At 42.4% G+C, this 27,926-nt stretch overlaps 1 protein-coding gene across 6 annotated transcripts in view; it reads left to right on the plus strand.

Moving 5' to 3' along the window:
• The window catches only part of CAMK1D (calcium/calmodulin dependent protein kinase ID), a 430,562-nt gene that overhangs the window by 344,785 nt on the left and 57,851 nt on the right, over positions 1–27,926 (plus strand). For all 6 annotated transcript variants that reach the window (XM_004774892.3, XM_013047016.2, XM_013047015.2 and 3 more), the window contains one exon: positions 24,207–24,345. In XM_004774892.3, the coding sequence (XP_004774949.1) occupies positions 24,207–24,345 (139 nt within the window). The remainder of the gene's footprint in view (positions 1–24,206; positions 24,346–27,926) is intronic.

Below are 27,926 nucleotides of genomic sequence, written 5' to 3' on the forward strand. Positions count from 1 at the left end.
GAGTGAAATCACATAGTATTTGTCTTTCTCTGACTAACTTATTTCACTTAGCATTATACTCTCTAGCTCTATCCATATCATTGTAAATGGCAAGATTTCATTCCTTTTTTATGGCTGAGTAGTATTCCATATCAATCTTTATCCATCTGTATCTATATTTATCTATCTATCTGTATGTGTGTGTGTGTGTGTGTATCACCTCTTCCTTATCTATTCATCAGTTAATGGACATTTGGGCTCCTTCCATAATTTGGCTATTATTGTTAAAGCTGCTATATAAACATCAGAGTACATGTCTCCCTTTGAATTTGTATTTAGTAACCTTTGGGTAAATAACTAGTAGTGCAATTAATGGATTGTAGGATAGTTCTATTTTTAACTTTTTGAGGAGATTCCATACTGTTTTCCAGAGTGGCTGCACCAGCTTGCATTCCCAGCAACAGTGTAAAAGGTTTCCCCTTTCTCCACATCCTCACCAACACTTGTTGTTTGCCATATTTTTTTTTCTTAATATAAGCATTTATCTCTATATTTCTCAAACTTCCCTATAGAACTGTTTTTACAGTGTTCCATAAATTTTGGTATATTGTATTTCCATTTGTTTCAATTTTTTTTTTTTTAATTTTTGGTTTGGCCTTTAATTTGACGCATTGAGGGGTGCCTAGGTGGCTCTGTTGTTAAGCGTCTGCCTTCGGCTCGGGTCATGATCCCAGGGTCCTGGGATTAAGCCCTGCATTGGGCCCCCTGCTTTGGGAAAGCCTGCTTCTCCTTATCCCTTCCCCCTGCTTGTGTTCCTGTTCTTGCTGTCTCTCTCTCTGTCAAATAAATAAATAAAATCTAAATAATAATAATAATTTGACCCATTGGTTGTTCAGTAGTAGTTTGTTTAATATCTAGTAATTTGTGGATATTCTAGTTTTCCTTCTGTTATTCTAATTTCACATCACTGTAATTGGAAAAGATACTTGGTATGATTTCAGTCTTCTTAAATCTAATACTTGCTTTGTGACCCAATATATAATCTATCCTGAGGAATATTTCATGTGCACTTGAGAAGAATGTATGTTCTGCTACTGTTGGATAGAATGTCCATATATGTCTGTTAGGTTCATTTGGTCTAATGTTTAAGTCTGGTGTTTCCTTGTTGATTTTCTATCTAGATGATCAATCCTTTGTTGAAAGTGGGTTATTAAAGTCTTCTACTATTATTGTATTATTGTCTATTTCTCCCTTCAAGTAAGTTAATTAATGCTCCAATGTTAGGTGCCTATATGTTTATAATTGTTTTATTTTCAAGATGATTTGATCCTCATTATTATATTATAAACTTTTGGGTCTCTTGTTATAGCTTTTGGCTTAAAAAGTCTATTTTGTCTGATAAGTGTGGTTACCCTTACTCTCTTTTGTTTTCCATTGTATGAATATCTTTTTCCATGCCTTTACTTTGAGCCTATATATTTCCTTTTAGCTGAAGTGAGCCTTTGTAGGCAGCATATAGTTGGGTCTTGTTTTTTTATATACTTAGTTACTTCATGCCTTTTGATTGGAGAATTTAATTAATTTACCTTTAAAGTAATTATTGATAAGTAAGGACTTACTAATGCAATTGTACTGTTTTCTGGCTTGTATTTCCTGTATTTCTTGCTTCCTCTCTTACAGCTATCCTTTGTGAATTGATTTTCCATAGTGATATGCTTTGATTCCCTTCTTTTTACATTTGGTGTATCTACGGTAGGTTTTTTAACTTTGTGGTTACCACGAAGCTTACAGAAAACATCTTATAACAGTCTATTTTAAGCGAATAATTACTTAATTTCAATCACACACAAAACCTCTACCCTTTTGTCCTCTCCCTGTACAGATCATGTTTTTGATGTCACAGTTTACCCCTTTTTTATATTGTATATCCACTGACATATTAGCATAGCCATATTTGTTTTAAATAAATTTTTTTATTTTTTATAAACATATATTTTTATCCCCAGGGGTACAGGTCTGTGAATCGCCAGGTTTACACACTTCACAGCACTCACCAAAGCACATACCCTCCCCAATGTCCCAGCCCCTCTCCCCCCAGGAACCCTCAGTTTGTTTTGTGGGATTAAGAGTCACTTATGGTTTGTCTTCCTCCCAATCCCATCTTGTTTCATGATTCTTCTCCTACCCACTTAAGCCCCCATGTTGCATCACCACTTCCTCATATCAGGGAGATCATATGATAGTTGCCTTTCTCCGCTTGACTTATTTCACTAAGCATGATACGCTCTAGTTCCATCCATGTTGTCGCAAATGGCAAGATTTCATTTCTTTTGATGGCTGCGTAGTATTCCATTGTAGCCATATTTTAAGAACTTTTGTCCTTTAGCCTTTGTCCTAGAGTTGATTAACACCCCAGCACATTACAGTATTAGAGTACTCTGAATTTGACTATATTTTGCCTTTACCAGTGTGTTTTGTATTTTCATTTGTTTCCATATTAAAATTAGAATCCTTTCATTTCAGCTTGAAAATTACCTTTAAGCCTTTCTTGCAGGGTAACTCTAAATGGTGATTAACTTCCTCAGGCTTTTTTGTTTGAGGAAATTTTTATTTTTATTATTATTATGTTCAATTAGCCAGTATATAGTACGTCATTAGTTTTTGATGTAGCGCTCAACGATTCATTAGTTGCTTGTAACACCCAGTGCTCACCACAACACATACCCTCCTTAATACCCATTACCTGATGGTAAAGTTTTTATCTCACTTTCCTTATTGAAGGACACCTTGGCCGGGTAAAGAGTTCTTGTTTGACTGCTTTTTTTTTGTTCTTTCTCCACTTTGAACCTGTCATTCTACTCTCTCCTGCCTGTAAGATCTTTGCTGAGAAAGCCCCTGACAGCCATATGGGAGTTTGCTTCTGTGAGAGGATTTTTTTCCCCCTCTTGCTGCTTTTAAAATTCTCACTTTGTCTTTGATTTTAGATAGTTTTATTATAAACGGGGTCTTAGAGACTATCATTTTGGGTTGAAATTTTGGGAAGGCTCATATGCTTCATGAACTTGGATGTCCAAATGCCTCTCTAGATTTGGGAAGGTCTCCAACATTGTTTCTTCAAATAAACTTTCTGCCCCTTTCTTCTTCTCTTCTTTTTGTGGCACTGTGATGATACATATATGTTATTTCTCTTAATGCTGTTCAAAGCTTCACAGAGACTTTCTTCATTGTTTTTTGTTCTTTTTTTCTTTTGCTCTCCTCTGACTGGATCATTTTAAATGAACTGCCATCTACTTCACAGATTCTTTCTTCAGCTTGATCCAATCTGCTGTTGATACTTTCTATTGCATTTTTAAATTTCATTCATCATATTCCTTGACTCCAGAATTTGTTTCTTTTTTATGATTTCTGTCTCTTTGTTAAACTTCTCATTTTAGTTGCATATTGTTTTTCTAATTCTGTTGAATTGTCCTTCTATGTTTTCTTATAGCTCACTGAACTTCCTTAAAACAACTATTTTGAATTCTTCATCAGGCAAATCACAGATCTTCATTTCTTTGGGGTCAGTTACTAGAAATTTATTGTATTCTTGTGCTGGTGTCATCCTTGATTTTTCATATTCCTTAAAGTCTTGATTTTGCTGTCATCATGTTTGAAGTGAAGTCACATTGTCCGCTCTTCACTGACTGGCTTCAGGAGAGAAGTACCTTCCATTAGCTCTGCTAGGGATTCTGAGGCTTCCTCAGACCTTTCTATGGATACTCTGGCTACACGCTTCTTGAGAAGAAAGTCTTAAGATTATATGCCTTCTCTCAATTCTGCAAAGTCATACCAGGTACTGACAACCTCCTGTTTTCTCCTTTTCTCTCAGGCAGTACAGAAATGCTCGAGTTTGTGTCCTCCATCTCAGTGTCATAGAGCTTGCCCAGTTTTTTTTGCATGTGCTCACTAGCAATCTGCAAGGGCTCACTCTTGCCACCATTTGAGATGTGTATAGGGAAATGGCCACAGGGTGAGGGGGTTCAGGTACACAGAGCATTAGGGGTGCCTGTGGACCAGTTGGGAGGATCTGCAGGTAGGGCATCCAAAGGCTCACTGTGGGCTTCCTGATAAGAGTCGCCAAAGCAATTAGTAGTATCTGTGTGCTTTGGAGGGCATCAAAGAGACCTGGCTACTGGTCTACCAGCATCTTCCTGTCTTCTAGCCTTGCAATGTATCACAGTTTTCTGGAAGGGTGAGAAAGAAGTGGGTCTCTTTGGTGGTGTCCTGTACATCTAGGGAAGTCAGATTTTTACTCCTATGTTTTCATTTCCCCAAGTGGGAGAAATCATGGGTCAAGAAGTTCTTTCTTGGCCCTGAGCTGTGCCACCTTGGAAGAAGAATGACGCAGGTAAAGCTAAACTGTTCCTCTTACCCTCTTCAATGAGTCCAATCTCAGATTCATTTTAGGCTCCAGAGGTATGCTGAAACATCTTCTCTGGACTGTTAGACTTTCACAAAGGCATTCTCATGGTGGGCGATTATCAAAATATGTGTTCTTTAGAAAAAGATAATAGAAGATGACTATTTTGCCATTTTGCTCTCACAGATATTTTCAAAATGTAAAAGATTGATAGCAGTTATGAATTGAAATATGGTACTATTTCTGTCAAATGTTTCCTAACTTGTAAAAATATTATGTAATAGCATGTCAGAGAGAGACAAATTCCATATGCTTTCTCTTCTATGTAGAATATAAAAATAATTAATTCATTTTATTTTCTTATTTTTTTAAATTTTTAAAAAAGATTTTATTTATTTATTTGACAGGCAGAGATCACAAGTAGGCAGAGAGGCAGGCAGAGAGAGAGGGGGAAGCAGGCTCTCTGTGAGCAGAGAGCCCAATGTGGGGCTCGATCCCAGGACCCTGAGATCATGACCTGAGCCAAAGGCAGAGGCTTAAACCCACTGAGCCACCCAGGTGCCCCAATTCATTTTATTTTTAAGAAAATATTTTATTTATTTATTTGAGAGAGAGCACAAGCAGAGGGAGAAGCAGGTTCCCTGCTCAGCAAGGGAGTACAATGTGGGGCTCAGTCCCAGGACCCTGGGAGCATGACCTGAGCTGAACACAGACACTTAACTGACTGAGCTACCCAGGCACCCCAATTAATTAATTGAAAAAAAACGAAGCTCATAGATGCAGGGAATAGATTGGTGGTTGCCAGGGGCAGGGGGTGGGAGGTGGAAAATAAGTGAAGGGTACAAAAGGTACATATAAAATAAAGTAAGATAAATACCAACAATTTAAAAAATAACATGGTAAAGGAATAGTGATGTTTACTATTTTATCCCATCATTTGTGGTTTAATTTTCCTGATTTCTAAATGTGTGCTTCTCTGCCTGTGCCCAAGAAATCCCCTGGTCCCTCCCCTGTTCTCCTTTTGGTCACATTCCCCAAACGGGTTTGTGCCTTTAGAAAGGTGTGCATGGAGAATGGCCTATGGGGAAATTTACAAGTCAGAGAGGACTTTGTGTTATAAGTGATTCATTCTTGAAAGTACCATATCAAGGGAGAGAGACAAGATCAGAAGTAGGAGTTTGAATCAGAAAGGTGGGCAGGATAGATGAATCAACACAGGTGGGCTAACAGCTTTAGAAGCTAAGAGAATGAACAAGACAGAAATAGGTAAACCAAGGTAGTTCTGCAGCATTTATAAGAATTTGGAAGGCAGTGCCTCCTCTGGAGAGAAATGTTTTCACATAGGACAACACATTCCATAGTACTGGGTACTGAGTTGGATCTAGTATAACAAAATCAATAATTTATATCTCCTTGGTTGAAGACATTTCATATAGTACCAAAATTCATAAAATGGGCCAATGGGAGCTAATGGTAGTAAGATAACCAGAGATTTCTAATAACATTTGGGATTTTTCTCTAAGCAAGGCAATTTCAGATAATTGGTTCCTGGGCTCCCTAAGGAAAGGGGATTTTCCAGATCATCCTTTTGATGTAACAGACAGAATATGTGGAATGCTCTCTAAAATGTTATAGTATCAGTGACTTTAAATAATTTAATCACCAAAATCTTATTATCCTCCTGCCTGTGGGCTTTCTAGCAGAGAGTGCAATTATATTAAATGTAGGAAACAAATGGACTCTAAATTCAAGTGTGGGTACAGACTTACTTGGCATCTCATTGCCTTTCTGAAAGTCTCATTACTCCCAGATTCCTTGTTTTCCTTTCTTCAGGCTTGGCAGAGACTGTATACTCTTAAAGCGATTGCAGACAATCAGGGCAAGAAGAGACCTGAGCTCACTGACTCCATCTACACAGATGGGTAAATGCATCCAGTCCTTAAGAAAGAGCCAGAAAAATGCTGATAAAGATGAGCCAGGGTTCTGATGTAGAATTTATCCAAAGACAAATTTAGTATTGGCTACACAGTCTGTGAAGCATCCGATACAGTGTTCCTGGAGTTTGTAGTCTTTTAGTTTGGGGAATTGGGGTGGTTTTTTTATTCCTTATCATGAAAAACTGTAAACGCTTGCAAACATAGAAAGAATATAGAATGAACCTTAGTCTCAGATCGGGTTCCCTGGAGACAGACTCTGAAGCAGGGGTCTAGGTGCAGGTGGTTTTCTAGGGAGAACTGTTGTGATCAGCATCAGGAAGGAGGAAAGGAAGCAGGCCAGGCCAAGGGGAGATGCTGAGCTGCAAGTCTCAACGAGAGCCTCAGACAGCTCTGGGATCACTGACTGGGCATGGCCCTTCAAGGTTCTCTCCTTCCTTGAAACAAGTATCCGGTGTTTGTACGTGGGCTCTGCCCAGCGAGGGAGATACCACCTTAGACAAGCAGCATTCTTCCACTAAGGCAAATGCTTTGGAGGGACTCAGCCAAGAGCCTTCCTCGGCCATCAGTCCCTCCTCTAGGGTGGCCTCAAGGGGAGCATTAGGCACTGACCAACAGTCTGTACATTGACCCATCACTCGGCTTCCATATTGTCCGCCTAGAGCCCATCTTCCTTTGTCCACCTTCACGCACTTCTCCCCCTTCCAGCCCCATGGTCTGTTTATTTTTTTGACAACTTACTGAGTTATAATTTATATACTATAAAATTCACTCATCTGAAATGTACAACTCGATGATTTTTCAGTCAATTTCACCACGTTATGTAACCATATCCCCAATCCAGTTTTAGACTCTCTTTATCACTCTTAACAGCTCACACTCCCTTTTCAAAAAATTATTCCTGGTACATTTTGAAGCAAATCACTTCAGTGAAGTTTTAATGCAATTAAGTTCTTAACTGAAAGGATCTATTGATAGAAAAAAGACAGGATTCACAGTTTTTATGAGTGGGAGCCATTTACCTATGATCTAAGGTCACGGCATGTAAGAGCTTGGGAGATATAAGGCATGTTCTTTCCAGAGAGAATGACGCTCACTCCCCTTAAGTGAGTTATTCCCAGAGGTCATCTAAGAATACCACATCTGACAGACGGCTCTGTTCATTATAGTTCTACTCCATTCCTCAAGAGAACTTGTGTCAGAGACAGTGAACTGTTCAAGTATTCGTGTGTTCAAGACAGCAGGCGGTAAGGGAGGGCTTTCTAAAAAAGGAAATAGTAGCTCCAATGAGAGACCACCTTTGTGTGGCATCAGAAAGAGGAGAAGTACTAGGTAGGGCAAAGATGGAAAGGAAATAATAAAAGACCAAGGTTGAAAATTCCATGTGTTAAGTGGCCCAGGCCAAAAAAAAAACAAGGTATTTTCCAAGATTTGTGTAAAAGCCTTTGCACATATTTCATCTTGTTGATAAATAAGGGGTCTAGAAAAGCAAAAGGGATGATTTTTAAGATAAGATATAATTCACTACCATAAACTCACCCTTTTAAGGTATAAAATCCAGTGGTTTTTAGTATATTCACTGGATTATGGAAACATCACCACCATATAATTCCAGAAACTTTTCATTGCCCCCAAAATAAACTCTGTACCCATCAGTGGTTACCTCTCCTTCCATCCACCCCACCTTCACTCCAGACTTTGGTAACCACTAATCATTTTTCCATCTCTATAGATTTGCCTATTCTGGACATTTCCTATAAATGGAATCACAATGTGTACCCTTATGTCTCATTTCTTTCCCTCAGCATAATATTTTCAATATGTTTGCAGTGTTGTATACAAGATGTCAGCACTGAATTCCTTTTTATGGCTGGATAATATTCCTGTATGAATATGGATTATATCACATATGGTTAATCCATTCATCAATTAATGGCCACTGGGTTGTTTCCCCTTTTTGGCTATTGTGAGTAATTTTGCAGTGAACTCTGGGGACAAATTTTTATAGGCATAGATAGGTTTAATTCACCTAACAATGAAATTGTTTCTGGGTCCTACTGTAACTCTCTGTCTACATTTTGAAGAACCGCTATCCTGTTTTCCCCAGAGGGGCTGCACCATCTTTCATTCCCACCAGCAATGTGGGAGGATTCCAATATAACCACATTCTCACCACCACTTGTCATTTCTGCTTTCTTGATTTGCTTTGTTCTTTAATGATAGCCATCCCAGTATATGAGAGGGGAAAAGGCACATTTTTAAAGACTCTGGCAGCAAAGAAAGGTGAATGCCAGGAACACAAGCCCTATGCTTAAAGCATAGAGCCCTCACTCACAGTGAGTGAGTTTGGTGGCCATTGGTGCTGAGAGCCCTGTCACTTGAAGGGCTGTGAGGATGACCATTCTGGCCTCGCTCATTAAACAGAGCCTGCTCTGTTTTATAACAACCAGAATGATCAGAGCTCATGGCTATTTTCAAATAAATGTCTATGTAAGCACACGTGCCAGGTTAAAACACTAGAAACAGAATGTGCTGAAGAGAGTAAGAAACGTAAATAATTCTGGTCACACTGAAGGAAGGGTATCTCTGCCTAAGGTGGTTTTTGTGAGTTTTTTAAGTATTGCTATATATGGGTTTTTGTGTTTTTGTTTGTCCAAATAGAAGGGAGGGTGGTGAAGGAACTTTTTTCTAGAAAACTATGAATCAAGGACAGCAACTTTGTTGAAAGTATGTCCCGGGGCTCCTTTGGCCCTTGGACAGTGTGTTAGGCTGCGTTCGGCCTTGAAGGGTCTTTGTCATCACAGGTACATTTAGTATTTGTCTCGATGCCTACAATTAACTGTAAAAGTTAAAAACAGAAGTTACGTAATCTTAGGTCTATCTGCTTGGGGCGCCAGTACTTTAGAAGAGCTTGCCAGACATCATGGGGGGATTTGGAGCAGTAGAGGAAGTATTTACAGATGTGAATTTTCCGTGTTGAATGCTCCCATTCCATTCCGGAGAACGTTTTGGGGGCAGGGAGTGCAGAGGGGATGGTCTCTGAACAGACAGTCAGCTCCTGAAAACACTTCCTCTTTTCCTGGTCCTTGGTGCCTCTTCCGTTCCCCTCTTCTTCATCGCCTCTTCCTTTGCTACATTGCTTTTTCTGCTCTCTGGTTTCTCTTCTAGATTAGTGACTAGGGTTGCTAGAAAAGCATCTTTTCAAAGGAGGCAACAGGAGGCAATGCCAGGAGACCCCGCCTTCGAGAACCGTGTGACCATAGGTAAGTCACACTGCAGCCAGGCGCCCCTTTCCTCCTCATCAGCAGAACGACAGTCTTCAGCAGATGGCCTTGCAGGTGCCTGTGCTTTGGAGGCCAGACATTTATTTTTCTGAATACCATGGATGATGCGTTACTTGGGGTTGGGGTTGAGCCAAGGAGTTCTAGAAACTTCTGAAACCTGGAAGCTGAGAGTGCCTGTATTAGTCATGTATTAGTCAGGGTTCTCCAGAGAAACAGAGCCAATAGGGTGTGTGTACACATGATGTTTTCTTTCTTTAAGTATATAGATATAAAACATATATATATAAAGAGATTTATTGTAAGGCATTGGCTTACAGTTTCAGAGAGGCTGACAAGTACCAAGATCTGCAGGGTGAGTCAGCAAGCTGGAGACCCAGGATTGCTGATGGTATAGTTTTCATCTAAAGACTGATAGGCTCAAGACCCAGAAGGAGCTGATGTTTTGGCTCAAGTTCAAAGGCAAGAGAAAACAGATGGCTCTGCTTCAAGGCACTCAGACAGAAGGAGTTCCCACTCTATAAGCCTTTTTGTTCTATCTGGATCTTCAACTGATTGGATGGGGCCCACCCACAGTGGGGAGAACACTGTGCTTTACTCAGTCTACCTATTCATATGTTAATCTTTCCAAAGGAAAACAAAACAACCCACCCTCACAGACACACACAGAATAGGGCTTCATTTGTTTCTGTCAAATTGAAACAAAATTAACCATCTCTGCCCCAGTCAGATACACACCAAAGAGAAGGTAAGGAATTATCCTGGTGTCTAGTTTGTCTGGGAGTACTTCACTCTTCACCCCTCACAGCTCATGATATTTAAACTTTTCTAGTTGTTATTTGTTAAAATATATATGTGTGTTTGTATGTGTGTGTGTATATACACACACATATATTTCATAATTTATAATTTATAATATATCTATATTATAAATATATAAAATAGATTTAAATATATATTTAAAAATTATTTTATTTGTTAAAAATATATATGTATACTATAATTTATGATATATTTAGCTTATATTACAAATATACAAAAATATATATAAATATGTATATATTTAAAAATGGTTCAAAAGCAAGCATATGTCATGTGCCTTTCAGAAAAATCTTGAGTGCAGAAGTCCTCTTGTGGCCCTGAGGTAGTGCAGAACCATTCTGTGTTTAGAACATCAGGAAGAAAGCAGGAAAATGATGCATGAAGCTCATGTGGGCCCTGGGCCTTGAGCGCTGGAGACATGCTTGGTGTTGGAAGAGTAACCAGGTGGGCAGTGCTCTGAGTCTCCTTTAGGACAATTTTAAAACCTGAGGAGGGAAAGAGCAGCATTTTTGGCAAGAGCTTCCTTTGGAATCTGAGAAACCACTAAGAACCACTCCAAGCTTCTGATCTGGGGATCGGTGGCAGACCAGAGTGGCTTCCTGTCAGTAAGGTCAGCAGCTACTTACACAGCCCATCAGGAGGGCCTCTCCACGGTGCCATGTCTCAGAACTCCTGCTGGTGAGGGGCATGGCCAAACAAGGCCTAGAATGTTCCTTAGCAGTAACTGATAACAAGCCAAGTGTGAGCTGCAGAGGTTCGGACTCTTTCCATGACTTCTCTTTCTCTGTTGAGTTTGATTGTCACTCAAGAGGCTTTACACTCTTATTTTAGTGATGTGTGTTTACAGAGAGACAGTTTCCTTGTAAAAGTACAAACTAGAGGTCTTACCAGTGGTCCATACCTTGACCAACAGTCTTTGCCCAAAGGTTACCCCTAAGTTTCAGGCATGGCTTTGAGGAGACAGTAATTTAAAGTTATCAGTCAAATTTCAGGATGGTAATTTGGGGTGAGTGGCATGCCTTCTTAATGGACCTTATCAACTGGGACGAAACTTTTGCTGTGATTTTTTATGTGAAGACTCACACTAGACACAAACATAATATGGTTCTATAGGTTGTGACATGTTGTCTTTGAACATGATGCAACGATCACATTCAAGGTCATGTGGCATCTTAGTTCCCTCTGTGCTAAGTGTGGAAGCTCAATGTGTGACTGCCAGAAAGAAAAAAAAAAATCCACCAGTAAGCATGATTTTGCCCAGTTGGGGGGCTAAGACACATAGGAAACATGTTCTAGAAGCTGCTGGCCACATAGTCATGGGAGAGAGGTTTTGTTATAGCCTCAGCCTTGCAGCGGTTTGAGCTGAGTGAAAGAGCAAGAGAGCGGCTGTTTGACCTGGAATGTCTGGCACCTGGTTCTGTTTTATTACCTTCCTCTTAAAAGAGCACATTAATTGAAGAAAACATTTCAGTACACATACAACGTGTATGTATGCATTTACCAGGGAATGCTTTACAGTACTCAGCCATCAAATATACAAATGACAACTCTGTGGCTTACCATAGAGTTTTTGTTCTGCAGCCTGTTTGGGTCTCTTGTGATCAGCCCTGTCCCATCCATATGGCACAGACTGGGCCAAATCATTGCCAGCCAGTTCCTCCCCTTCTGTCCCCACACACTCCTCTCTAGTGCTCACTAACTCACCCTTTGGCAGATCCTCTGGAATGGGTTTTGGACATCATTTTCTTATTTATTTGTTTTTATCTTTGTTTCTGCATTTTAAAAAAATTTTAATTCCAGTTAGTTGACATATAGTCATATTAGTTTCAGGTGTGCAATATAGGGATTTAGCCCTTCCATACGTCACTGGTGCTCATCACGGCACGTGCACTCCTTTCCCCCATCTCCTGTGTCACCCATGCCCCTGCCCACCTCCTCTCGGTAACCATCAGTTCTCTGTAGTTAAGAGTCTGGTTCTTTGTTTTGTTTTGTTTATTTATCTCCCCTTTCCCCCTTTGCTTTTTTGTTTCTTAAATCCACATACGAGTGAGATCATATGGTATTTGTCTTTCCCTGATGGACATATTTCACTTAGCATTATACTCTAGCTCCACCCACATTGTTGCAAATGGCAAGATTTCATTCTTCTTTATATCCTAAGAGTATTCCATTGTATATGGGTATGCCACATCTTTACCCACTCACCTTTCAATGGACACTTGGGCTTCTTCCGTAACTTGGCTATTATAAATAATTCTGTGATAAACAGAAGGGTGCATGTATCCCTTTGAATTTGTGTTTTTGTATTCTTTGAATAAATATCTAATAGTGCCATTACTGGATCATAGGGTAGTTCTATTTTTAATTTTTTGAGGAGCCCGCCATATTGGTTTCCACAGTGGCTGTGCCAGTTTGTGTTCCCACCAGCAGTGCACAGGGGTTCCTTTTTCTTCACATCCTCACCAACATTTGTTGTTTCTTGTGTTTTTTATTTTAGCCATTCAGACAGGCATAAAATGATATCTCATTGTGGTTCTGATTTGCATTTCCCTGATGATGAGTGATGTTGAGCATCTTTTCAGGTATCTGTTGTTGGCATAATTTTTTAGATGAATTGTTATAAATATATGAGGAAGGGGTTCTACTATGTAGACGCTTGTAGATATGACCTTCTATTAAGGGGAAGCCACAAGATCTAGTTTGTCCAGCGTCCCTGAGCAAAGTCAGGACATTCTTCAGAGTGTGGGTGCCTACTCCAGGCAAAAAGTCATGACCTGGAGCAGAAGAGGCCACGGGAAGACAAGACTGGTGAGACAGAGGTATAGCCTTCAAACTAGCAGCAGATTTAGGAGGCTGGGAGAGCAGGAATCAATGAATGAATAAGGGAGGGAAAAGATGTGGTGGAGAGCAAGAGAAAATTGGCTCGGCTGCTGGTCCGCTAAATGGAGTAGGCTTCAGCGCCCTTCTGTCTGGCACTCTGGGGCAAATGCTTTGAGGATGTGCCTGAATGCCAAAGGATGCCATGCCTAGACAGACCCAGACCCCAATCACTGCATTTCCAATGCAACGGCTGTCTTTATTCAGCAAATATTTAGTTAGTGTTTCCTCTGGGCCCTGCTAGGCCCTGGGTAAAAACAACATAGAGGCTAACATTGCTTCTGCCTGCATGACGTTCACCTTCTGGGATAGGTGGGAGCAGGGTAGGAGGACAAAGCATGACACGGAAGAATATACCAGTGATTAACTCTATCGGCTGAGTGCTGTGTAGAAATACAGGAGTTAAAAGAACATAGTGTGTGTGGGTCGGGAACCTAATCTGGTCTGGGGGTCAGGAAAGGCTTTTCTGAAGTAGTGACATTCAAGCTAAGAGCCCAACAATGAGTAGGAATCAGATTAAGAAGCTATGTGAGGGTTCAACGGGTACATGAGGGGCCTGGAGCCAGGAACCCTGCAGTGGGCAGCTGTGACCATGACCTTTGTTGGCATTAGTGATAGAAAGCAAACTTGGGGAGTCCACAGACTTAATCCACAAAGGCATTGAGCATATTGCAAGGCTGAACAGTAGACAGGCACTTTTTATTTCGTTTCTCTCTTCTGAAAGCATCATTAGATCTTTCTCATGTTACCTAAATGCGTATGCTTTCCCACACATTCCCTGTAAGATTTTTAGTAGAGATTGCCATAGGCTGAGAAACAATAGAACTCATATAAGTACATACAAGGAACTTCATTAAAACTGGACAAACAAAAAAGAATTCAAAGTACAGTTTTTAGGGTTGTCATAAAGTTGGAGCCTTGGCCAGTTGTCTTCAGAGTCTGACTCTCTGTGCATGCATGGGAGGGCTCACTTGGTCTCTATCAGCTTTGAACATGGTCCCTTACCCAAGATAGACAAAGATGTGCTTGTTGCCCAATGGCAACTCCCTCACATGGGAGTTACAATTTATGGACTGTCTGTATCCAAGCCATATTCCTAGACCTATTCCAGAGCCATCTCCTGCCCCTTCCAGTTGTTATCTGCTCAAGGAATGCAAAGCTGTTCTAATATTAGAAAAATTAGAACACAACAATATGTTGCCAAGTAAAATTTTCCCATTTGGAACTAATTCTGGAAAGCCAGTGTGTAATAATCAAACAGTTCTTTGCAGAACTTTTCCCCAAATCGTATTTAAAACATCCAAGAGTGTCTGTTCACACAAAGCCTGTGCCATGTTTCTATCAGAAGGTCGTTGTGTGGGGCTCTGGAGTGTCAGTTAGTATTTGATTTGAACCTAGAACATCTCAGGAAATACGGCATGCCAGAGTGATAGGCTTCTGACCCTCCCCTTCCAAATCCTCATTATATAAGTTTATGGAAAGATAACTAATTAATGCAGAAGAAGTCACAGTACTAAACTGTGAAATCATGTAAGAAGGCTGAAATTTTCATAAGGCTCCATCCTAATCAAGGACACGGAAATTGCCCCAAATCCCCAGCCTGTCTGTGGGGAGCAGAGAAGCACAGGGGCTCTCCCATCTGGAGAACTAGAGGTCCTGTGCCACCTTCCTCTGTGGCAGCTCTGTTCCTAGAGCCCCCTCACAGATGCCTTGTCTGTGCACTTTCCCGAGATCCTCAGCAGGAGAGGAGAAGGCAATGACCTTTACAGAACAGAGAGGCATGCCAGGAGTCTGTCTAGGGATTTCCCTTGCATTGTCTCATTCTATTCTTAAAGTAAGTGTAATTACCCCTTTTACAGAGGAGAAGAGTGACGCTCAGAGAGCTCAGTCTTGGGGATCCGTCTCTTCTCTGTGTCCTCAGACATCTCCAGTCCCACAGTCCAGAAGCTGTCTCATATGCCAGTGACTCCCAACCCTCTGCCTCCTGCCCTGGCCTTCATCTTGCCCAACACAATGGATATTTCTCTGTCCTCATGGGACTTGACCTCTCACACCCACCTCCTTGGTTTCCATGACACCACACTCTTCTCCTTCACTTCCTACCTCTCGGCCTGGTCCTTTGCTGGCCCTTCTTATCTGGCTATTGGTGCTCCCAGTGCTCAGATGCCCTTCTCTTATGTAGCAGTACTCTCTCAGTGATTAATCATGTCTAGCTTTTCTACTTTGGGGACCATCCCCATGAGAGGACTTGCTGATTTTAAAGTCTAGCTCTGATCTGGTTCTTGAACTTCAGACTTTTAACCCACAGCTGTTGCTTGACATCTCCATCCAAAAGGCACCTGAGATTTCACGTATCCTCCCCCCCCTTTATTTATTATTTTATAAATTTCTTTTCAGTGTTCAGAATTCATTGTTTATGCACCAAACCCAGTGCTCCATGCAATATGTGCTTTCCTTAATACCCAAGAACACTCTAGGTGTAAGCAATCCACTATGATAGGGCCATGTGGTTATTTACATTAATTAAAGTTAAATGCAAAAGGAAGCTCTTCAGGTGTGCTGGCATTTTTCAATGCACAATAGCCTCCTGTGACTACTGGCTACCATATTGGACATTGTAGATAAAGAGCATTCCATCATTGTAGGAAGTTCTGGTGGTCAGTGCTCCCCTAGCTGTTCTTACCCTTCCAAATCTGTTCTTTCTCCAGGGTCTGCCATTTCAAATAATGACGTTACCACCTGGTTGTGTCTCAAGCCAAAAATCTGGGAGGCATTCTTGATTCTCCCCATTCCTGAATGCCATGTCAGCCTCATCAGTGAGTCTTGTCTACTGTGTCTCCAAAACATACCCCATGTGTGTCCACTTCTCTCTACTTCCAGTGTTGCCAAGGCTGAGCCGCCCTCATCTCTCACCCAGATGTGGCTGCAGTAGCTCCTCAGTGATCTGCCTGCTGTCACTCTCACCTCTAGAACCTGTTCTCCATGTAGCAGCCAGCATGAACCCGTTCTCCATGTAGCAGCCAGCATGATCATAAAAAAATATAACTTCACCTGTCTCTCACCTGAAAACCTTCTGATAATTTCTTACCAAATGTAGAATAAACACACCCTGTTTGAACATTTGTTTTCATGGTGCCTTAGTCTGTTTGGGCCGCCATTACAAAATACCACAGACAGGTGGGTTATAAACAGTAGAAATTTACGTCTCCCAGTTTATGGAGCCTGGGAGTCTCAGATCAGAACACCAGGAGAGTCAGGTGCTAGTGAGAGCCCTCATGGCCTAATGACCTCCCACAGACCCTGCCCCCCAAAACCATCACATTGAGAATTAGGTTTTCAACCTAAGAATCAAGGGGGGGGGGTGGGGCACAAACATTCAGTTGGTAACATGTGGCTTCATGTGATCTGAGCCTTCCTCATTCTCTGCCATTTCACCCATTGCCCACCAGACTGTAGTTACTGCTCACCTTCTTTTTGGTCCCCAAATTCTGTAAAACCTTTGCTGTCTTCAGGATCTTAGAACTGGCTCACCCAGACACTCTTCCTCCTGTCATCCAGAGGGAAGGAGGGGTACTGGAGCCCACTCAGAAGTGGTTATTCCACTCATCTTTTGGTTCTCTGCACAGTATTTTGGACTCTATGAATGTTTTACATTTCTTTATTTGTTGATTTCTTTATTTTCTTTCTCTTCCTTTCCCACTGGAATATGATAGCCATAGATATACTGGGGATTCAAGAGGAATAAGTTATGCTTTGCCCTCTTGGAATACAAAAACCTAAAAATGATTTCTAATTATTTTTTTTTTAAATGTGAATAGGTGCTTTGAGTTAGAACAGAAGAGTTATTTTTTCTTGGAAGCTTGAACATGCTAATAATTTCTCAACAAATTTTCTGGTTCTTTCCTTACAAGTAGTACAAAAGTAGAATTTCTTTATCGGGATCTCAGCAAGCAAGTTTCCCATACGCAATCAAAATGTCTTTAGTCATTTCTTTATCTGTGGTTTTGGCCATAACTGCACTTTCCCTGGCCCACCTCAAGGGGCAGCTGGCTGGGAATTGAAGGGGTGTAGTCAGAAACTGAGAGGGAAGATGATTCCAAGGAATCCCTGAGGTCCCATGGAAATCAACAGAAGTTGTTGCCTGGATGGGTGGGAGATCTGTGCACACCACAGCGTGGGCCAACATGGATTTGGAGGAATGGGTTTGTTCCTGTGAGCAGATCTGAGGGTGGCAAGAAGGCTCCAGAGCTGAGAATCTAAAAGCAGAGGGCCTCCAGGTTGGCAACAACAGACTTTTGTTGGAAGATAGCGTGCATGCCTCAGAAAGGGCCCTTGTCCCAGGACGCCCCTCACCCCAAACCCACACCCACACACAGTAACTCCCTCAGTAGCATCCCTTTCCAAAGTGGTCACCTTAGATCCCAGGTAGGCTAGAATTTTCTGTCTTCGCAGAGTCATTCATGAGGTGACTTCATCCTCACCAGGCACAGTTTGGAGATAAGTCAGCCTATTGTACGTACATTGTTCTTCTTGCCTCCACCCTCTTCTCTGGCCCCCCGCATGCCCTTCTCTTAACTCAGTTCTTTCTCAAGTCTGTCCCACCTTCAAGAATCCTCTTTCTGCAAGGCAGTCAGCATTGTGCCGGACTGGAGGCAGAAGGGAAGTTAAGACCGGTCCTGCAGGCTGCATCCTCTCATCACAGATCCTTCCCCTGTGATATCCTGTGGCCATCCAGCTGGGGTGATGGCATGGCAGGTCCTCGCTGGCTGGGGGTCTGAGTGGTCACCTTGGGCTTCTTTTGAAGCTCTCTAAATACATAACAACACTGAGTGCCAAGGGCTGGGCTTATAGAGAAGGTGCTCTGTTGACATTTCTTTCACTGACCATATTCCCCTGAAGACTATTTAGTTCACTAGAGAGTCCTTTCATGACAATCCAAATTACTGGGGTCTGCCTGTCCCCTGGGCTTTTCTCCACTTGACTAAATATCACTCATCCTTTGTGACGGCTCAGACTCTCCTTCTCCTGCCTGGGTCCCTGGGACCCTTCTAGGTGTCTTTCTGGGATTTTCTAAAGCACCTTCATAAACCCCCCCACCCTCCAATATCAGAACTGTCTACACTGCTTACTTGTCTGTGTATCTTAGTCCCCAGCCCAACCCTGCCACAGTGGACAATGTGCCCCTTGGAAACAGAGAAAACTCGTCAGGCTTAATACAGATTATTTGATGATTTGGTGAATAAACAAAGCAAAGAATGCAAATGCAGTAGGAGAAACTGTATTTTCTTCTCCCCCAATAAATCTTGGGGAAAAAACCAAGAAGAAAATATAATTCAAGACCCCCTGTAAAATTACGGGGTATACTTTATATTGGCCAGTCTATTTGTTTGCTAGGGAAGCTATAACAAAAACACCACTGACTGGGGGGCTTAAACAACAGAAAGTAATTTTCTCACAGGTCTGGAGGCTGAAAGTCTGAGTTCAGGGTGTTGGCTAATTTGGTTTTTCCTGAGGCCCATGTCCTTAGCTTTATAGGAGGCTGCCTTCTCACCATGTGTTCCCGCAGTCTTGTCTCTGGGTGCTTACATGCTGGTCTCTCTCTCTCTTTCTCTCTTCTATGGACACCTGTCATATTGGATCCATCTGAACTTATTTAACCACAGTTATCTCCTTAAAGACCACACATCCAATACGGTCACATTCTGAGATGTGCAGGAGGGTAAGGACCTCCATATCTGAAATCGGTGGGCGGAATACCAGTTGGTCCGTAACACCCCGGCATCAAGAAGGCCAAACAGCCAGAGTCATAGTATAAAGAAACACCAGGAGTTACACTGACCCGGTGCATGGGGGTGGAGAACCCTGCGTTTGTGTTTTGGAATTTTATGAACAGATTGAGCCAGAAAGATATTGTGAAGCTGAATTCTAAGAAAAAAGATATTTTTATTAATAAAATGGGATTTGTCGAAGGAGGAAATATTGAGGCTAGAGGTGGCAAGGAATAAACCCCTAATCTTCCCAGAGCCGGTGAGAGGGTCCCCCCAGGAGCAGTCTGCCTGGGTGCCGAAGCCAGGGAGAGCTGTGAGGATTAAGAGCTCAGGCTGGGAGCTGGGCGGCTGTTCTCTGTAGGAGGGACAGCCCAGACACCGCTGAGTCGGGACTTCATCGAAAAAAGAACTGGGAAGATAGGCCCTTTCTTTCTCCAGGCTGGGTGAAAAAATACACCCTCTGTCCCCTGGGGCTGGGGTCTCACAGCTGAAAAATGGTTCACTTTCAGCCTCTCAATCACATCCTGCCTATTTCAAGAGGGCCTTCCTCCTAGGACTACATGTGAATGGGGGAGATGGTTCTGGAAAAACCCATTTAGAACCAGTATTGCTGTGGGGCACATAAAGGCCACCTTGCTCCGTAACCATGTCCCCTGCTCTTTCCATGGTCACTTCTCACTGTCTAGTTGGGTGACAGCGGTCTTCGTCAATTTCGAGACATACACTGCTTTTTTATTATCTCGGCGTTACTGCTAGTGTTTCTCAGACTGCTCCCTAAAATTAACAGTGCACCCCTATAATGTTTGGCTTTTGAGGGAAAGAAAAATTTTCCTTGACCCTCATTGGGTCCCTGGCTAGCTCTGAAGATGAAACCCACAAAGACAGAGTAGCGGGAGGAAAACATGCACATGTTAATGAAGCTTGGAGGTTACTTAGGTTCCTTCCCCAGAGAACTAAAACCAGGGGGCAGTGATCAGAGCTGGAAATTTTATACCTTTAAACAATAAATTTGTGAAGAATTGACAGTGCAGAGGCATTTGAGCAGGGAATCTAGAGAGTTAAAAGGTTAGTTGAATGAGGTTTGTGTGCATATTTCCTGGTACAGCCTGGGCTGATAGAGTCTGTCTCCAGTAAAAGGAACTTTTTTTTTTTTTCTTGCCTTTAGACAAAAGTGGGGGAATTTCTTCCCCCTGTATTTACTGCTTCTTAATTGCTTGCAGCTCAAAATAAATTTTATGTCAAGGAGGCATATTCTGGGGGTACATGTTCTGGTTTGCTGCAGCCTTTTCATACTTTATTATACCTAACTTCTAGAGAAGCAAGTTTTTGGAGCCCATTTGTCAGCAGTAGCACAAGTACTGTATTTTAATGAATATGTGGATATTGTTATAAGATTTAAAAAACATTTTAAATTATAATTAGCAGTGACTTTTAAAACAGGGGATAACATCTAAGAAAACCACATGGAGAAGTGCAAATGCACCTAAAGAATGACTTGGTCTCCCCAGTACTAAGAGTGGGTGCATGGTACGCCGACTTGGTTATGTTGCAGTATGCCAGGGCTATCCGAACTGACCATGTACTTGATCCAGCAACACTGAAATTATGTTTCTTGACAATGATTTTTGAATTTGAAGAGATTTGCACTACTTAAAATTTTACAAGTAAACTGATATTTTGTTGAGATTTCATAAGTGCATATTTGAAATTCACATGCGGGGAGATGGCAGTGTGATATAATAGACAAGAAAGGTCAGAGACTGAGCAAACCCAATTCAGGGAAAGACAGATTGTTCTAAAGTAATGGCAAAGTTTAAATTAAGAAGAATAGAGAATTTTTGAATGATGTCTGTCCTATCCCTTAATCTTTAATAACCAGTTTCTTCCTTTATTTTTTTAAGTAAGATTTAATTTAATTTATTTATTTGAGAGTAGGGGAGGGGCAGAGGGAGAGGGAATTTAAAGCAGACTCCGCCCTGAGCCATGGCCATGAGATCACCACCTGAGCTGAAACTAAGAACAAGATGCTTATTCCATTGAGCCACCCAAAAAGGAAGCCCAACTGCTGTTTCTTTCTACATCTACACCCCGCCCCCCACAGTGCACCTCTCTCCCACAGCCATCACTATTTAATTTTATTTGCTGATCTGTCATGATTGCTCTTCTCCTCTTCCCCAGTCACCTGACCTCCCCTGCCCCAACCCTCCTAACTCCATTCTGATGTTTGGCATGTTCTCATTGGGAGCTCCATTTCTAACGTGGAGTATAAACCATGCACAGGGGACACGTGCTGTAGGAGGATATTGACTGAAGAAAGCAGCCAGTCACCCGACCTACTCATGATCTGCAGGCCTGAAAACAAGACACACCCCTCACGAGGATTCTAAAGTTATTTCCCCCATCAGTCATTCTGGGATTCTGGTTGTTCACAAATGGTTTTCAAAAGAAGTGGGTATCTTAGCTCAGGCTGCCATAACAGCCTGCCATAACAAAATACCAGAAACAGGACAGCCATTTATTTCTCACAGATCTGAAGTCTGGCATATCCAAAATTAAGGTGCCAACTGATTTGGTTCCTTTTAAGGACTCTTCCCGACTTATGGTTGGCCTTCTCCTTGCTGTGTCCTCACATGGCAGAGAAGGAGAGAGAGGAAGGGAGAGGAAAGGAGACAGCTGGTCTGGACTCTGTGTTATAAAGACACTAATTCCACCATGTGGACCCTGACCTCACCTCAACCTAAATTTCTGCCCGTGGCCCCATCTCCAAATGCCATCACACTGGGAGTTAGGGCTGCAGCATCAGTATGGGAGGGGGCATAAACAGTGTTTAGTACATAACAGTAGCCATTTGAAATGTATGCTTAAGGAGATTTTTGAAAAGTATACAGTGATTTGCCAATTTTAAAGCATTTTTGTGAGTATCATTACATTCTTTTTATTGGCAAGTTTTTTTGACTTCTCCCCTGGGCTTTGGTTTCTAAGGAAACCAAATACTTTCTGAGCACTGTTCAGAAGAAGAAAGCCCTGGTGCAATTTGAAATTTCAGAAATTAAATATCAAATGTGCAGAGTACGGAGACCATGGGAGGACATGCTACGGTTACAATTACACTTCGACCCACTACTTCAATTCTTACTGCATTGCTCTCCCAACAGAGGGCAAATATTGGGCTCAGTACATCTATTCATGCTTGATGCATCACAGAGGAGAAGGGAGGACTCTGAGAGAAGGGGAAGCAGGAGAGATCAGTTTTGAAAGAGGGAGAGAATCTGGCAAAGGTGGGTGGTAGAGTACTCAGGGTGGGAGATGGGGGTGGTGGGAAGGGTGAGCATTCCTGCCTGGGCTCTTCCAGTAGCCCACAGAGCAGAGGATGGGAGGGGCAGGCAGACCAGCGATAGGAAAGCTCAGGGAGCCCTTAGAAGGGGTGACGTGATTAGAATGTGAGGGGGTGGTAGAGGAGAAGGAGGAGCACAATCAAAGCAGACCTTTCCTCCTTCAGAGCTAATGCTTCCAGGACCGGTACCAGCTGAGCATGGTATCTGGACCCTAATGGGCACCCAGTGAATCTTCAATGAATGCTTGAAGAGATGACCAACTGAGTGACTTAGGATTTTGATTTACTTAGGGATGGACCATTTAGACAACCTGATCATCAAAAGATAGTTTCTCGCTGATGTTTCCATTTCTTTCCACTGTCTGAATTGCTTATTTAACCCCAGCATCTTTCCTTTTCTTATCTTGATTGCTCAGTTTGCTTTGGAAACGAGACAGTATCCAAGCACAACATCGCTTAGAATGACTCTCAGTAATGGGAGACACCTGAACACCTAGGCCTTTTAGAGCCACAGTTGGTTTTCTTTATTGGTTTTTTACAAAAGGAAGGTTTTGGTGGATGAGATATTGCATGTTAATTGCCATGACTTGCAGACAATGAATCTGAGCTGTGTGTGTGTGTGTGTGTGTGTGTGTGTGTGCACGCGCATGTGTGTTACTGCAAGGGCATGTAACTATATCTATCTTTTATTATATCTATTAAAGCTGTAAAGTTGTTTGGAAACTCTTTTATGATTTTAGTATTCCAAATAAATCACCTTTTACACAAGAGAATAGTGTTAATCTATCCCCAAATCAAGTTTCCAAGATGGCTTAATTATTTGAAAGCACGACTGCTTTTCTTCAAGAAGTATATATTCTACAAATTTGAAGGCTAGGGTGTTGAATTGTTCCTCATAAAACGTGTGCAGTTCTCTGTTACTTTGTTAATTTGTTAAACTCAAAGCACAGCAAATACTGGAGCTGAAAGGGGCTCTAAGGTTGTCCACAAGGGCTTTTTGACCTTTGCCAACCTAGGCCAAAAACACAATAACAAACATAATAAACACAAAGAAAACATTTAGTGCAGCATGAAATTCAAAACAAGTTAAAAGTAAATATTGTCACCAAAAATCAGTGTTAAACAAGGTAGTGGGGTGTCATTCTTCTTTCTTTTTTTGGAAATCACTATTGGCTTTCAGGTTCTGATACCTCTGAGGGCATGCCCCTACCTTCTGGATATGATCGCCTAGATAAACCCCTTATTTTATAGATAAAAAGACTGAGGTCCAAAGATCCAAAGAATGCCCTTGCTTTGACCCTGTTAGGAGCAGAACTTGGTCAAGAACCCAAACATCCTGTTAGCTACGCATGGCTTTGCCCACAATAATGACCCCCATTCTCCCTACCGTCCAGACTTTTAAGGATACTTTCTTATGTAAAGGAGGCATCCCATCCATCATCTCCCAGTATCTGATGATGCCAGTATTCTGGAAAGTTGTTCTGACGTAAGTTGTAGCAGGATGGAAGAAATGACCAGAAGAGACTTCTCAAGCCTGGCTAGTCCTTGAGTCCTGGTTTATTTGTATTCCCTTTATTTCATTCCAGATACTCATACCGTCATGACATAGAAACACTTTCCTGGGATAGCTTCTGGGAAACAGATGGGGCAAAACTTAAATCTGAAAATGAGTTTATTTTGGAAATAAAATTTGGTTCTTTTGTCATATTGAAATCTCTTATTGATGGCTTTCCCTGAACAATTTCACAGTTCTCCTCAAATTTCCTATTTGTTGTTTTTCTTTTTCTTTTTCTTTTTTTTTTTTTTAAACAGTGTATCTGGTGGAGAGCTGTTTGATCGGATAGTGGAGAAAGGATTTTACACAGAGAAGGATGCCAGCACTCTGATCCGCCAGGTGTTGGATGCTGTCTACTATCTCCATAGAATGGGCATTGTCCACAGGGACCTCAAGGTAAGGCTGTCACTTATCAACATCCTCCGGCCTCTCTCCCACCCACAGTGTACCTGTCCAAGAGGACCGGCTCCAGAAAATGGATGAGGTTACCTTGATGGCGATATGTTTGGCTGAGTAGTGAACATTTGTGTACCGTTAGTTGTCAGGGCCTTTGGGCCCCCCAAAAAGATGATGAAGATCAATGAAACTGACCATCATTTGGGAGATTTTATAGCCACCGTGCAGCCAAAGGGCCCCAGGAAGGTGGGTTGTATCCTGCTTCAAGCCTACCTGAAAGGTAATTTTGTTCAGGACATATGGGCCATGAAAATCCTTCTCCCAGTGCAGTTCTCAACAGTCTCCCCCCATTTTGGACCCCATTTCAGCACAGCATCCTGAGTAAAAGAATGGGAGTGAATACCTAGAGGGCATGACAGAAGAAGAGAAATGAAAGGTTATCCATAAAGACGGGTTGAGCAACCTGTAAACACAGCCTTCCCCTGTGTCCTATAGGGTACCGTCTTATGTTTTCTTGGTGAAGGGTTGGCATACTGACCCTTCACCCAATAGCACTGGAGGTTGGGCACCTTGGCATTGCATCCCTCCCCTGGCAGCATAGATCCCGAAGGGTAGATATCAAACATAAGCCATCCAGGGTAGATAACGAACATATTGATTAGAGGAACATCAAAAAGCAAGGAAGGCTATTGTGAGGCTTCATTCTATAGTGGCCACGGGTCCTGGCCCCAGAGCCCACTGCACCAGTCAAGATAGAAACTCCACTCCAGCCCACATATGTGCCACTCACCGCATAAAAAAAGGGATGATATTGCACTGAAGCCACGCTCTGCATGACTTTGTGAAATCTAAACCAATTTAAAGAACAAAACAGAAACCTTGTTTAAAACAGAATTTCAATGTTTGCCCATTAGCTAGTACTGGATGTGAATAAATGGTATAACTCTTCTTTTCATAAGGTCTCACTGTCAAGTTTGCCCCTCTTCTTCTCCGTGTATTTCCCAGCAACTAGGGTAGTGGCTCCCAGATGTTAGCATACATCAGGATTGTCTGGCCCCACCCCAGAGGCTCTGATTCTGTGGGTCTGCCATGGGGCCTGGGAACTGGCATTTCTAAGGGGTTTACAAATGAGCCTGATGTTACCCTGGGAATATTCTAGGGGAACTGCTGGACAAGGGAATTTGGGAATGTTGATGGAGTCCTTACAGCCTTTGACTTTTGCAGGCTCCTTGACAACTGAAATGGGCTGTGAGCACAATTGGTTAATCCTTAGGACCTAGTGGCCCTTTAGACAGCTAAGCCCACTTGGCTCCCCACCTGACTGGCCTCCTGCCTGACCAAAACCACCCCTATAGCCAACTGGGGGCCTCCATTAGGACTACCCCTGAACCTGTCTTCTCTCCCACTTTCCTTTTCCCCTCTCCCATCAAGAAAAATCCCCACCATCTTTACCAAGTCAGGAGATGCTTGTGGACAAGTAGTGATCTAGGCTGTGAATGACCAGTTGCTTGAACCCATGATTGACCCAGATGTATCCCCTAGAGAAAGAATGGGTTAGGAGGGATATTTGGCTCCATGGCAATCTCTTGCCTAGATGCAGCCCTGTTGAGGAGCCTGAGGTCCCTGGCTTCCCACTCCTGGCTTAGCCATTCAGCTGCAGAAGTACTAGGACAGGAAGATTAAAAATCAGAAACTTAAAAAAAGTCCTCGCTGCCCCATGATCAGCTCCATACTGTTCATCATGAACCATGTGCAACTTTTGATGAGATTATTTCACCCCATTTTTTAAGCATTACTCGTATTTTGATTATTGATCGGCCTTTTTTTTTCAAATTTCTTTTCAGCGTAACAGAATTCATTGTTTATGCAACCACACCCAGTGCTCCATGCAATACGTGCCCTCCATAATACCTACCACCTGGCGCCCCCAACCTCCCACCCCCCACCCCTTCAAAACCCTCAGATTGTTTTTCAGAGTCCATAGCCTCTCATGGTTTATCTCTCCTTCCAATTTCCCTCAACTCCCTTCTCCTCTCTATCTCCCCATGTCCTCCATGTTATTTGTTATGCTCCTCAAATAAGTGAAACCATATGATAATTGACTCTCTTGAGAGAGACTTATTTCACACAGCATAATCTCTTCCAGTCCCGTCCATGTTGATACAAAAGTTGGGTGTTCATCCTTTCTGTTGATCGGCCTTTTTTATTCTCCCTCCAAACTCCTTGAAAGCATCCTCAAGTATGCATTTAATTTTCTCCTAATCCCATGCTTCATCTGCAGAATTAATGTCACTGTGAATGTTAGTGCCATTCCTTCTTGGGCTGTGATTTTTGGATGAAGGATTGTATTTTTTTCCTTTTGGGTTCTGTTAAAAAAATTATTCCAACCCTTGTTAAACTAAAGAAGACTTCACTTGAGGCTACTGTAAGAATATCACAGTAGGGGAGAGAATTGGGTTCAACCCCAAGTTCATCAAGGGCATGTGGGGATTTAGAGCCTTTGAGCAGGATGAGGGTCGTGGATGGGAAATTGCTAAGAGGGGGTACTGAAGATGAGGGAACTCTTGCTAAAGGCTGGCCAAGAACCCATTAGACATTGACAGACTCTCTTCCTTGACCAAACTTGAGTTCAGCCCCTTCTGAGTCTTCTTTCTGACCAGGCTCCAGCCTTTGCTCTGTTATGAGTCCATTGGCTCTGCCATGTAGTCCAGGCTGAGCAAAAATCCCACTGAGTCACTTTGGTGAACATCCCCCACCCTTGCACCTGATCTGATTCTTCATCCTCCACCCTCCCTATCTGCCCACCCTGGCCTGCCTTCGGGAGGGATCCCTCCACCCTTGTTATCCCCTCTTAGTGATTTTCCATCCACTGACCATCCCCCTGCTCCTGGGTATAAATGTCCACTTGTCCTTGTTGTATTAGGACTTGAGTCCACTCTTTGTCTCCGACTGTAGAACCCCATTGCAGTGGTCCTCCCGAATAGTTTTCCTTACTGTCTTTACCAAGTGTCTAAAGACATTTTTTTTAAATAACATTCAAGGTAGGAGGTAAAGAACTTGGCCAGATATCAAGGGTGAGGGAATTCTCTCTATGCTGACTCAGCAGGATTCTTGCTAAGACTGGACTTTGCAGGTCCGGCAAAACCGGAAGGACACAGAAGGCCAAGGTCAAGACCTTGTCAAGAAGAGGTCTCAGAGGAGGCCGACTACAGTTTGGTCAAGGAGGGGGTCTTGAGCAGTTCTCAGAATTTCCCCAGAGCCGTGGTTGTGTATCAGAATCCACCCATGGATTCTAACCTCCAGAGGCCCGGGCCCATCTCAAATCCACTGAAGAAGATATGGAGACGTTTGGGGCTGTCACAGGCGATTCTGCTCAACAGGCAGGCCAAGAAAAGAGGCTGAGTCACTCTTGGAGAGAATAGCTCCTCAAATTTAATACTCAGGAACCAAAGAGTCACCACAAACCACTGACAAGAGATGGTCTTGCTTCACTCTTGGGAATGGGAAAAGAGCCAGACCGGAAACAGTGAAGGGAAGTGGCTTCCCCAGCTCCGTCCGATTCTTCCTGTTGTGTTTCCCTT

This window comes from Mustela putorius, unplaced genomic scaffold (assembly GCF_011764305.1).
Source record: "Mustela putorius furo isolate JIRA1106 unplaced genomic scaffold, ASM1176430v1.1 tig00003913_pilon_pilon_pilon, whole genome shotgun sequence".
Lineage (NCBI taxonomy): Eukaryota > Metazoa > Chordata > Mammalia > Carnivora > Mustelidae > Mustela > Mustela putorius.